Source organism: Pseudoliparis swirei, chromosome 12 (assembly GCF_029220125.1).
Source record: "Pseudoliparis swirei isolate HS2019 ecotype Mariana Trench chromosome 12, NWPU_hadal_v1, whole genome shotgun sequence".
Taxonomy (NCBI): Eukaryota; Metazoa; Chordata; class Actinopteri; order Perciformes; family Liparidae; genus Pseudoliparis; species Pseudoliparis swirei.
In genome coordinates this window covers 11,615,049-11,627,848 of record NC_079399.1, presented here as the reverse complement: position 1 = coordinate 11,627,848, position 12,800 = coordinate 11,615,049, and the positions used below count along the sequence as shown (strand labels likewise).

The following is a 12,800-nucleotide window of genomic DNA, read 5'->3' as shown; positions in this document are numbered from 1 at the left end:
TATCAGTTGGTGGCTTGTACAGAGGGCGCCTTTTTTCCTCTCTCAATTCTTACATCTATTTGTCTTGCGCATGAATGAGGTATTTTGTATACTCAAGGTGATGAGTGATTACAGGAGTCGTGAGGGGAAATGGATTAGAGTGATAGAGAAATGCAGAATGAAGGGGCTGAAACAAGCTGATGACGTTAGGGTGGAGGAGAATCGCAGGGAAAGTAAATAGAGAAGCTGTTTATCTGCATGTAGATTACTAACGCCGTGGTGGCCGAGAGATTGTGGCATTTGCAAATTATCTGAATATTGTGACCCCGTCCTGCGGCTTATGATTAATGATAGCTGAGATGTGCTCTAAAATATACACAGCAGACCAAAAAAAGAAGAAGCCAGAAGCGTATTACTGTTGCTTTGAAATAAGACACCGCTGCACTGTGCTAATTCAGTAGATGTAACCAATTAAAGCACGCCAGCAAAAGGACTTTCACAATTATGTGGAAACATCATCTTACGAGTTAAAGAGCTCTAAAATATATACTCCATAGTGTGTGATGAATCATTTGCACTCAATACTAAAATAGAGCACAGATAGAACAGTCTTAAATATATTCAGTACCTTGCTAGAAAGAATTATAACCAGAGGGGGAAAGAAAATAAGGCTGCAATGTGCTGCACTGACTGGTGAATGCCCAGTTCACATTCTTTTGTTCCAAGTCTTCTAAACAACATTCACATGCAGCTTTCTGTCGCTGTCATAATTCCTCTCGTCCACACTGACTATGCAGGGATCCATTCCTGATGCGACTTCAGATCCACAGACCTCCATCCAAACAAAAATACATTGTCAATGTCAGCTTACAATAAGTAGGGGCCCCAGCTACCAAAGTTACAGTCTTAAAAGTACAACACGATGTCCCTTTATCTCTCCACTGCAGCTCAGGAAGGAACTCAGCACGGTCTGACATGCAAGAAGGATTTTTGTGCGACAGGGACTATAAAATAATCCTTTACTTGTCCTGCACTACTACTTTGCAAAATATGATTTGGCTAACTCAGATGGATGAAACTTCTTATTGGCTTTAGTTCATGGGATCTCTTCACGGCCAGTATGGTCAGGAGGGGACATCACAGCGACCAAGGACTGGCATACATATACTGTCAGCATGAGTATTGATTCATCTCCAACTCATGTAATTAATGAAGAATTTAGTTGACCAAAAAAAAGGATCAAGTAGGTTGCCAGGTGCGTTGGAGAAGATGATACAGAACAAAAGAAAGAACAATTCTCTAAGACAAAGAATATATGGCCAAATATATTGAATGTGATTCTCAACATGCATCAAAAAGGACTCCAGTACCTTTTCCAGCTGGGCGTTCTGCTTAGACTTGTAAAGCACCTCCCCGACGGCCACAAACACCGACAGCACCAGCCCTGCTGCCAGCACGATGAAGATCCCGCCGATGTTCTGCACCCCCAGAGCGCTGGCCTCCTTGCTCTCCTCCTCCGGACAGCCGTTTCCTCTCCACCACTTCTCCTTCATCATGTGCAGCTTCCCTTCCTCCTGGAGCTGCAGGATGGCTATCGTGATCTTGTCTCTGTACGGAGATCCTGCGAGAAAAACAACGTGAGATTGGGACTACAGATGAAAAATAGCCTCTTGGCTAACTCTGGCACATTTACTGCAATGTTTTTATCAATGTGCACTGTCCCTTATTTAATAAACCATTTAAAAAAATTTAAAAAAGATTAGTGGGCGTGGATAATTGCACGATATGATCGAAGCGGATTATGCCTTTGAAAGTAGTTGAGTACATGTGTATATATAACTCATGGTGGTGGGTGTATGAAACACACTCTGGCTTGCATTTGATCATATAACCTGTCATGTTTTTGTTGGCTGCTTAGAGGGAGTTTTTTTGTAACTCCGTCGTCAAATCCCACTTATCCCGATATTTACAGAGTGACTGCAACATGCTCACTCCTCTCTGCAGTGTGTGAGTTATAATGCACAGCGAGTTGGCAACGAAGACTTTGTGCAGCAGAGCTGCTGTTGATTCTGACGAATTAGCTGCTTTTTGCACACGCTTTAGACGCCAGCAATGGTGCGCATGAACTGGAATAAAAACAGAGAAGCCCAGTCGAGTCTACATTACATGGGTTAGAGTGTTGGTGAATACATGTGTGTATCTGAGATAGGGTTGCTTCTGTCACTGGGTTTATATGCATGTTAATATCCCGATGAGTAACTGAACCCACATCCACAGATGGGGGGGGGGGGGGGCGCCAGAATTAGCGACAAGGCATTAAGACCCAGCAGGTGCTGGTTTGATCAAAGGAGGAGTAATTGTTGCAGGGTACCGGAGTGGGGTCGTGTTCCTCTGCCATCCACAGCGTGTGTCACGCAGCACACGGCCGATCGAGGCGCAGCACACACTCTCTGCTCCGAACCAGGCCGGGAAAGATTAATACTTGCTGTGCGCATTCATGTTTCATTTATAAACTGGTTCAAAAGCTTGTTAGTGTATTTATATGATTACAGACCTCATACATTATGAAGCCTGGTTGTACATTTCCATTTCATCTGCTCATTTAGTGACTTAAAAGAGACGAAAAAGTAGTAAAATGTAAAATTGTTATAATGTATTGCAATAACTACTTCATAGGCAGTGCACACACACACACACACACACACACACACACACACACACACACACACACACACACACACACACACTTATACAGATATGCCAGCTATTTTCTTCACTTACAATTTAGCCAAAGGAAAAACTAAACGCATTATGGTGAAACTGGTACTTTTAGCAGGGCAGACATTTGTTACGATGCTTAATTAAATGAATATTCTATGTTTAAAATGCTATTTGAATGTCATGTATGCGAAAACAATTTTTTTACCTGTGATGCATGGAATGAAAGTACCTAGTAATTCAAAAGTGAATACTGACAGATAATGACTACATTACATGAAGTGACTTAAAAGAGACGAAAACGTAGTAAAATGTAAAAATATTATAATGTGGGCTAATTGAAATATTTTTATGAACACAGGAACATTTTGTGCTCAAACTCCGGGGGAGAGGAACTCCACATGGCCCCAGGTAGCAGGTAGCATCACTTTGTCAGTTTTACCTGTCAGCCCCCGCCAGATGATTCCCGATGTCTCATCTATCATTTACCTATTGCCATCCATCATCCTTTCATCTCCAGCTCTCTGTGTATGTAGACTGACAAAGTGAACAATAATACATCAACAGAAAAGTACTCCAAGTGCCACTGATTCTTTTTAACAGCACGTCAACAATTACTTCTTTCATCATAAATAGTCTATTTTTGTGAGTGTACCTGTGTTTATCAGTACATCTCTTTGTGACATGCAGACTTTGAGACAGCGAAGCACGTAATATACATGAATCCATTCTGTGCGTGCACGTTCAGCTCTGACTATGCAGTTGTGTATATGCATGTGCACGTGCATGTGAAAAGCATATGCTTGCTGCATTTAGAGATGAGTAATCTATCAAGTATCCGAGTCCCTTGATTCAGGTTCCCCTCATATTTCAAATGATTAATGATGGCCTAACAAAGCAGGCCTTGGATAAATGTTAATAGGATGGGTCCTTAGAGGGGAGGATATGGAGAGCGGGGCCCGGGCAAATGGAAAAGCGCTGCGCTTGACACACTGTGCATACACAACTACCTGACAGATGTTAAACACTAGAGGACATCCATCAATCCCACGCTGTCTGGCCTCAAGTATTCATGTGATCACAGTTTAAGTCGATCGCTGTAGATGATGCATTTGCGTTTTGGAAAAAGGTAGTGTGAACATCATCAAGAGCTAAAAGGTTAAGTCTTATTTTACAGCCTGCTCTGGTTTATTGCTGCAACAGCCCAACAGGGAATGCGCTGCAACGCCGTGTCACGCACGGCAAACGTTGTAGAACAGAGGCTGACATGAAGGCTGAGGGGGGTTTGGAACAAGGAAACAAGGAGACTGCCTCCTTCTGAAATAATAATATTCCTATTATTCCAAGAGGACTGGTGGCATTAAAACAGAACTTATTTCAAAATTAACGATGCGAGCAACTGAAGAAACATTTAAGAGGCTTTGATCAACTTTATTTCTAAAATATTGAGCAATGAACATCAGCATTAGAGATTGAAATGATTTGGAGGGCAGTAATAACTTTGAAAAGCTGACATCTTTAAATCATTAATTTTCTTATGCTTATGAATACTAACCGGCTTATTGCGTAGTAACATTTGATTTGGGGTATATTTTGGAGCCATATTTGATATTTAATCGTCATATTTGATACACTCCGTCATTACATAAATAGACAGCGGATCCACGTTCTCTCTGTGTCCATCTCAAAGGCATCAGTGTTAGTACTTCTGCTCTTATATGGGCCACGGGAGGACTGTACGTCACAGCACCACTTCAGCTTTGTTACAACCACGGCAGCCACGGCATCCCTGCAGATCTATAACTGCCCCATACTCATCAGCAGTAGATGTGGATGGCCAGAATCAATCCTCCATATTTTGATGGCCTTCATATCAGTCATGATGGATGTGGCTATTTCGGCTGGTTGAAGGCTCTCTGTGGCCTCGTCATGACCACTCTAACCTCTGCGACACAGCTTTACGGGAGGGTGCCCTGGAGTGTCAGGGTTGTAAAGCTACACGTTGATTAAACAGGACAACATTTTATATGCAACACAATTGTTATCATCCTACAGGAAGTGGAAAGTGGTTTTGGTTCCTCTGCCTAATCATAGGATGGAACCTCAAAATGCCGGAATGTAATTTATTGACAGGAGCGGGGATACATAACCAAGTGTGCAAATGTCTTGGTGCCTGTTTTATATTCTCTGAAGTGCTTCCTTGTTGTGGTTTGAAGCTCACAATTCAGATGGTCTTAAGTAATTCACAGGGAATTGCATTAAGTTGACTTACGGGTTGGTTTCTGTGATTGTTTCACGGTCTTGCACTTATTGCCTTGTGTGACTGCAAAGTGGGCTGGAACACACCATTAAAGTATTGTGATTGTTTAACCCAGGTTTGATTCTCTTCTCTGTAAATACTCCTCTAAATCATCATGGCGAGAAATAAAAGCAATGAAACCCGTCTAAAGGAAAGCTCCAACGGCACCTGTTTCATGAGCCCCGGGCACAATTTAACCGTAAACATAAATTCAACCTCTTCAGCCATTCACTTTTCATTAGGACAACCCTTTTACACCTGGCACTGTTGAATCATTATACCTGTGACCCTATCAATAAAGGTCAACCTTTTTCGCTCTCAGAGCTTATCAATCATCCGCACTTTTCACAGAACCGTTATCTGCCACACAGTATCTGCAGTTTCTTTCTTACCAAAAGCTTTTCAAACCGGTTTATGAGCACCTCACAGAGGCGAATACTGTAGAGGTTTGAGGATATTTACCCATAGGTGTTCCCACTCCGTAGGCTCTGGAGTCTATGAGGCCTCCAACCTTTGTGAGGTTGCAGTTGCGCTGGGTGACAAACTCGATGGTGGTGGACTCCATGAGGAAGGCGTAGTCTGAAGTCAAGGCGCGCTGGATGCCCTCATCCACGTTCTTGACCATCACAGATTGCCTTCTATTGTTCATGAATTCCCACATCTTGTCGTAGGTGGAGATTTTTGTTTTCTACGAGATACCAAAGAATAGAGGTGAAATGAGAATGGTGGCCTATTAGGAATAAATACGGTGGTCAAACCCTAAATTCTCCAGCTATAATAATTTGTGTCAAAGTCAGAGAAAAAGAACTTCGTATTGCTATGACAAGAAAAGAATTTATAGTTATAATCCTTCATATTTGTTATACTATTTTCAAATTGCCGCGGTTCACACGAGGTATTCACAAGACACAATGCATGTGTATGCATGTTCATTCTCTCCACTAAGGGCTATAAGAGCGTCCATTGTAACCATCACGCCATAAAATTCGAGGACGACTTGGTATAGATACATGAACCCAAACTCACTGGTTTAGTGGTGAGAACATGCTGGAGATGAATGTCGCCAAGACTAAGGAGATTGTTATTGATTTCAGGAGGGAGATTCCTAGGGACCCAGCGGTTATACAAAATGATTGTTGTTGTAATATGTTCTGGGCCAGTATACATATATTAATAGCGGCTTACGGGTTCAATTTGTCTTTGGCTTCACATACATGCATACACATTAAAGCTTGTTTTGCCATCAGTCAAAATGCACACACAAAAAAGCTAAACACAGAAGCCGTAGTGAAGAAAGCACACCAGCGTCAATAGTTCTTTAGAAAATGGAAATTATTTAGAGTTCAAAACCCATCCACTAAATCATCTAACGGTCCTTCATAGAGTATTTTGTGTTTCTCTTTCATATGTTAGTTTCCATCCGTCACTGTCAAAAACAGAAACGACCTCTTAACCATATTAAACACCTGTTACAAAATGAACCCCAAAGCCGAGTCTCATTCTGCCCAGACATCATGGAGGATAGTACCTATTGCCTCCTCACTTCTAGAGGCTTCCTCTTGGGCTCCATTCAGTCTGGAAGCCATGAACAGCTAGTCCACATGAGCTGCCATGTGGACTAGCTGTTCCTACTTTCTTCTTGCTTTTTTTGTTTTTTTACATTACATTACCTTTTAAATGCCACGACACTATCAGCTCAACACAGTCTCAAATAGCTCCTTTGATTGTAATAGTATGGTAGTGCATATGCCATATGCCATATGTCTGTTTTGACTAATGCCAAAAAATTAAACGTCTTTATTTATTTGTATTGAATATATTTAAATAATCCAACGTTTATGTTTTCAATTTGATTTTCATGGATATCAGATTGAAAGAGTTGGAGGTAGGCTCATCTGGTTGTAGATGTTTTCTTTGTGCACCTGTGGGAACTGGGTTATGATGACTTGAGTCTTAGTTTTGGTTTTATTCGTGCTGTGATCTTAAAAAAACTATCTTTCTTTAAAAAATATATATATATTGTCTGTCACTGTTTCATGTTGTATTGTCTTTAACTTTGTGTAATGTGCTACTGCTGCTGTCTTGACCAGGACACTCTTGTAAAGGAGATTGTTCATCTCAATGAGGCATTTCCTGGTTAAATAATATATATTTTTAAATAAAATAAAAAAATCACAGCTGTTTGTTCACTCTCGTAGCATCGTATAAGAGCAGTATTAAATTACTAACGCAAACTAAGCTGCCAAAACACGTAGTGCCTTTATTGTGAAGTAGTTACAGAAAATTATATTTGCTCGTCACTACAGTTAGTGCTAGAGTGCTACAGGACATACTCATTTTTAAACAGCAGATCAGTTTTAGATATATAAAGGACAATTGCTGTTGAAATATGATTGATATCTATATTAAAACAACGTGAGTTTATTTGGCTGTCCAGCAAACTGACCCCAGTACTCTTGGATTGCATTTATGGCAAAGTATACGCTGCTTAAAGTAACTGTTACCACATGTGACTAAAATCTTAAGGATTATAAATGTGATAAGTTAGAAAGAAAGATTTCATATAAAAAATACCCGGTAAACACCCTGGCAGACCTAGCTACCTTGAAGAAAGTCATGGTGGCACCGTCCTCCACCACCCCGTACAGGATTTTAGTTTGCTTGGCCAGGTCATCGGCCGAGTCTATGGGCGACTCCATCCTCTCCACAGTCAGGAAGGCAGCCAAGTTGGCCGTATAGGAGGAAATGATGATGAGGGTGAAGAACCACCAAATGCCTCCCACTATTCGTGTCGACAAGGCCTTGGGCATGAGCTCTGAGCCTGGGGTGAGGGCAGGAGGCATTGTTCATTTTCAACATGCAAAACAACAAGATAAGATTAGTTCATTTAAAGATAGTCAAACAAGTTTTCCGCTCAGGAAGAAGCACCACTCGCTCAAAGATGAAACCGTGAGAGTGAGCTCTCTAGACAAGATGAGTTTGGGATTTCAGACAAGGTCAATTCAATTCTTTAAATAGCGCCGGAAAAACAACAAAAACTATTTTAATGAGAATAATGTGTTTCCATGTATTAACCCCATCAAATCAAAGATATTCAATATCCATCATTCAGAGCAGCGTGGAGAAGTGACAGGCTGTTTGGGAGAGTCGTGTACCCAAGGTACCCTCGCATCCTGACTGCACACCCCACTGATCTCCAGGTGTTGACTGGCCAAGGGCAAGAAGAGAGGACACTGGGTATTACAGTACTATCATTACCTTCGCATTGAAAATGCCGGAAGGTTATGTTTTGATCGCCGTGTATTTATTTATTTATTTATTTATTTGTATGCGTGTTATTCGCAAAACTCAAAAAGTATTGAACCGAATCGCATGCAATTTAGTGGGATGATTGTTTATTATCCGGGGACCAGTTGATTAGATTTTGGGATCGATCGGGTCAAAGGTCATGAACAGGTCAAAATCTTTCGCAGAACTCAAAAAGTATTGAACCGAATCGCATGAAATTTGGTGGGATGATTGTTTATTATCCGGGGACCAGTTGATTAGATTTTGGGATCGATCGGGTCAAAGGTCAAGGTCAAAGGTCATGAACAGGTCAAAATGTTCTTGAATCGCATGAAATTGGTGGGATGATTGGTTATTATCCGGGGACCAGTTGATTAGATTTTGGGATCAATCGGGTCAAAGGTCAAGGTCAAGGTCATGGAAAGGTCAAACTCTTTTTTTTACCATAGCACGATACATTTTTGTCCAATTGGCATGCAACTAATGCCAAAATGTTCATAATTCAATGCCCAATCTTGTGATATGCGAAGGTATGCGCTCTACCGAGTGCCCATTCTAGTTATCAGTATGTTATTTAAATAAATATCACACGACAAGTAATTTTAGCAGCTGTTGATTAAAAAATAAAATAATAATTATTACAAAAAATATTTAAAAAACTATAAATACAAATTGCAATCTGAATTGTAATAGAATTTATTTTTAAATATTTGACTCTTTTCAAATCAATACCTCTCATAAAAATAAACTATATTCTCTCATTACCTAAATTGATTAAAGAACAAACACCTTACATCTGCATTTACTTAAGTTTCATCTTTCTACCAGTCGAAACGCAGGGATCTCTCTTGGTTGCCGCCGGCTAGGTCAAAAAACCAAACCCTCAGAGACAGTGGGATGTACAGAGCTCCAGCTCCAAAGAGCAACAGCAGCCACAGGCTGAGGCAACTACCTTGCTGCATGAGAGCCCCAACTCCAAACCAGAAACTATTGAGCAGCGTAAAATTGTTTTCCACTACATCCGAGTCTGGGTTGCATGGATGCGGGTTGTACCACTCGTAAGGGCTAAACCTACAAGAAGAAAGAGCACAGAGACAGTTATGTCAGCACAAAGCAAAGCACACTGTGTTCACTGTTGCAGATTAAATAGCACATCAAACATACATTTTAAAACAGTGTGAGCAGGAACAAAGGGAATGTAAATGTGTGAGAATCCTGAACCGTGGCCTCGGGGTCAGAGCAAATCATTCAGACTTTCGCTGAGATCAACGTATTGGCATATTCAAATGCCATCAGTTTATTGTGCGAACAGATCAATAGGCTTGAATAACACTGTCACTGATGATAATGTCTTCGTGCGAAACGATCTTTGTAACTCATCCGGATTCACTGACTCAGGAGCGTTTATGTGTTAACCTACAGCAACTGCAATCACGGCTACTCCGCTGATGCCAACTCCTCCTCACGCCCCCGAACACGGCCCTTGTCTTCTTCTTTTTTCTTTTTGGTTTCTCAACATGCGTTCATCCACCCTCCAGCTGCTTTTCTTCTTTTCTCTCACTCCATCCTACACCATCATCTCTTTTCCCCATCCTACACCAGACACCATATACTTTCCCCTAATTGCCTTGCTCCCCCCCCCCCCCCCCCCCCCCCCAGCTTTGGCTGATTGTCAGTGTCTTCAGGTCAGTTGTGGACATTTCTCATTTATTATCCTAAGCAGAAGTGGCATGGCATTAGCGCAGGGTGATTGGGTTAGTGTTAAGCATCAGAAACTGATTGAGTTTGTGCTGAAGTGGGTGATAGCGGGAACATTGCTTATGCAGAGTTGAGGCGCCCATCAGGTAAGGCTGTTTAGCAGCCCCCCCCCCCCGCAACATGCCGCATGCTAATAAGCCTGTGGGCCGAGTCTTAAAGGTTCAGGCTGCGCAGAAATGTGACGCAATTTGTCAGCTGCAGCTTTTAGAGACGCATCGACTTATATATAAATATACCGCATTTACCGTGTAGCACACAGAGAGCAGCATTTCACATTATTACCAAACCCAATGTTATTTGACAGCAGAGACTTGATGCTGTGGATCTTCACACTGATGTGTAATTTGGTCCCTCCTTGTTGCTGCAGCAGCCTAATTACCAGCCCTATTTTACACGCATTGGGAACACGGCAACATTTTTGTCGTAGCGCTCTTACTTTAAAGCCATTTCCTATGCTGTCCCCTTGAGAATCATCGACATTGACATGGTTGTGATGACACACTATAATTCTTCCGGTCAACCCCATCAGGATGTTGGATTTGCCGGAATGCCAATGAGCTTGGCTTCCCTGGAACTAGAGGCGACTGAAATGGCACAACGGCCGTTTGGAGCTTTGCAGAATGCAGTGTGTGCGCTCTCACGTGTTTGTTTTTGTGTCTGCTTGTATGCCTGTGTGTATCAAGCCTCTGGCGCATGAATGTTTGCGCATGTGCCTTTAGCTGTGTGGGTGTGCACTTGTCTGTGGTAGCAACTGTGTGTTTGCATTTGCTAAATCAAATCTATCTCAAAGTCAAATATCTCTGTGATGATTTATTTATGTTGCCGTTCCCAGACGTTACATATAATGTCAATCTATAATGCAGCCCGAGGCCAATTGTTGCTAACATCCGACATGTGGCATAGTGAGGTGGTGTACGTCTGTGTAAATCTATGTAACATGCTCGTGATTGCATTGCGTTTGTCCTTCTCAATGTCTACATGTGTATTCCGTGTGCACCCGCACCGATGGCTCCTCTGTACGACCTTTGCCTGCAGCCGGCCCGTATTCCTGCATGCCGTGTTCTGCACACCGATCACCAGGAAGAAGGGGACGTGCAACATGCAGACGTAAGGTCACCTCCTCACACCAAGCAGGAGGGACATGTCGTATTGCACACAGAATTCTAAAAAGATTATCCCTCTCTCGTTCCTCTTCTCCTTCGTCCGTCCCCCGGCCTCAAGAACACAACACGCTCCCTCCACTAACTGTCTGTTGGATTCAATTACTCGGACTGGCATTATGGATCTGCTGCCTTGCTTCTCTTAAGGCCTAGGGAAGAGGCTGTGTTGGGGAAGTTAAAATCATAGGTATCTGGGACTCGGGCTGCAAAACTGCGACATCCTGAAATTACATGTAAACTTTTATTATACAATTCATTGCATCCATTCTTTTTGGCAGGTGGACATTTTCTGGACTCGAAAAGGTTTTGCAATCCCAGAGAATACCGTTTATGTTCTTAATAAAGAGAGGAATCAATTCAACCACAAACAGAGCTAGAAGGAACGACTGAGTGAAATGTATTTCTCCGGAGCTTGAAATGAGAAACTTATTAACTCAGAAAAAATGGTGTTTGTGTGTGTGTGGAAAGCAGTATAATGACATCAATCCCTGCTGAGATTGAGGTGTTTAGTGTTTTATTGTGCAACACCAGTACTTCATAAACTCACTCAACTCACTCTGTTTGCAGGGGATTAAAGAAAATGGTATACTCAGCACTTAGGGAATTGACCAAAATCGGTGGCTGTGCAATCAATACTACAATTATGAGAGAACTAGCTCAGCGTACTGAAGGAAAAACACTGTACAGATTTAAACTTTGCTGAATGCTTTTGGTCAAATAGTGTGAGAACAAGCACCATTGTTGCCATGGTTAGCAAAAGATAATGCCACAATGCATGCACAGGGACAAGAGCATTCTAATTTAATAAGATTACCGAGACCATTTCATCACAATCAGAAGATTATCAATATATTTGCATGCTCATCACTTACCTTGACCAACCGTGGAAACAAAGGGCTATGGGTATGCTTTGCATATTCTGGACTAACTTAGGTGACAGTTGCTGCTTTCCTCTCATTTGATCATTGTGCCGGTAACATTAGATGAAATGTGCATTAAACCCAAGCCTCTCGGAATAGGAGCAGAAGAAGAGGAGCCCTGGGCTTAACACACATCTTTCAACAACAGTCATGCATCTGAAGTTTTAGGAGGGTGGATTCATCACGATATCTGTACGAATTGTACCTGCACATTATTTACAGCATCTAAAGAGATATAAAATGGATAGCTTGTTGTACAGTTGCTGGTGCAAATATGTCATGAATAGTGTGAGGAGGTATTTGAATGACACACCAGTGTTTGACCTTGTTTGACCTCATTGGCTATAAGGCACTGCAGGTAATGAAACCAACATTTAATCATTTTAATTCTTTTCATCAAAGCTTTACGTTTAAAAAAAAAACTTCTCTTGGTGGTGAGTTCAGGTGCTGGTGGGAGGTTTTTAATTTTTTGTCATTCACAGTCTACACTTCCTGACTTTTAGTCCACCCCTAAACTACAGTATGCTTACAAAATCTATCAACAGTAAAGTCAATCATAAGCATATCTGTGAAAACACTGGTATGATCGATATTAAGAGCTATTATTTTGTTGGAGAACATATCTACATTGCTGAAGTCATCTAATAATGAGGCATGGACTGCCTCTTGCTGGACTGA

At 41.7% G+C, this 12,800-nt stretch overlaps 1 protein-coding gene across 2 annotated transcripts in view; it reads right to left on the bottom strand.

Annotated features, from left to right (window-relative positions):
- LOC130202784 (glutamate receptor ionotropic, kainate 2-like) overlaps positions 1 to 12,800 on the bottom strand; it is a 56,051-nt gene that overhangs the window by 3,535 nt on the left and 39,716 nt on the right. For both annotated transcript variants that reach the window (XM_056428534.1, XM_056428533.1), the window contains exons 12-15: positions 9,237 to 9,355; positions 7,600 to 7,817; positions 5,459 to 5,684; positions 1,350 to 1,600 (exon numbers count right to left, since the gene is read on the bottom strand). In XM_056428534.1, the coding sequence (XP_056284509.1) occupies positions 1,350 to 1,600; positions 5,459 to 5,684; positions 7,600 to 7,817; positions 9,237 to 9,355 (814 nt within the window). The remainder of the gene's footprint in view (positions 1 to 1,349; positions 1,601 to 5,458; positions 5,685 to 7,599; positions 7,818 to 9,236; positions 9,356 to 12,800) is intronic.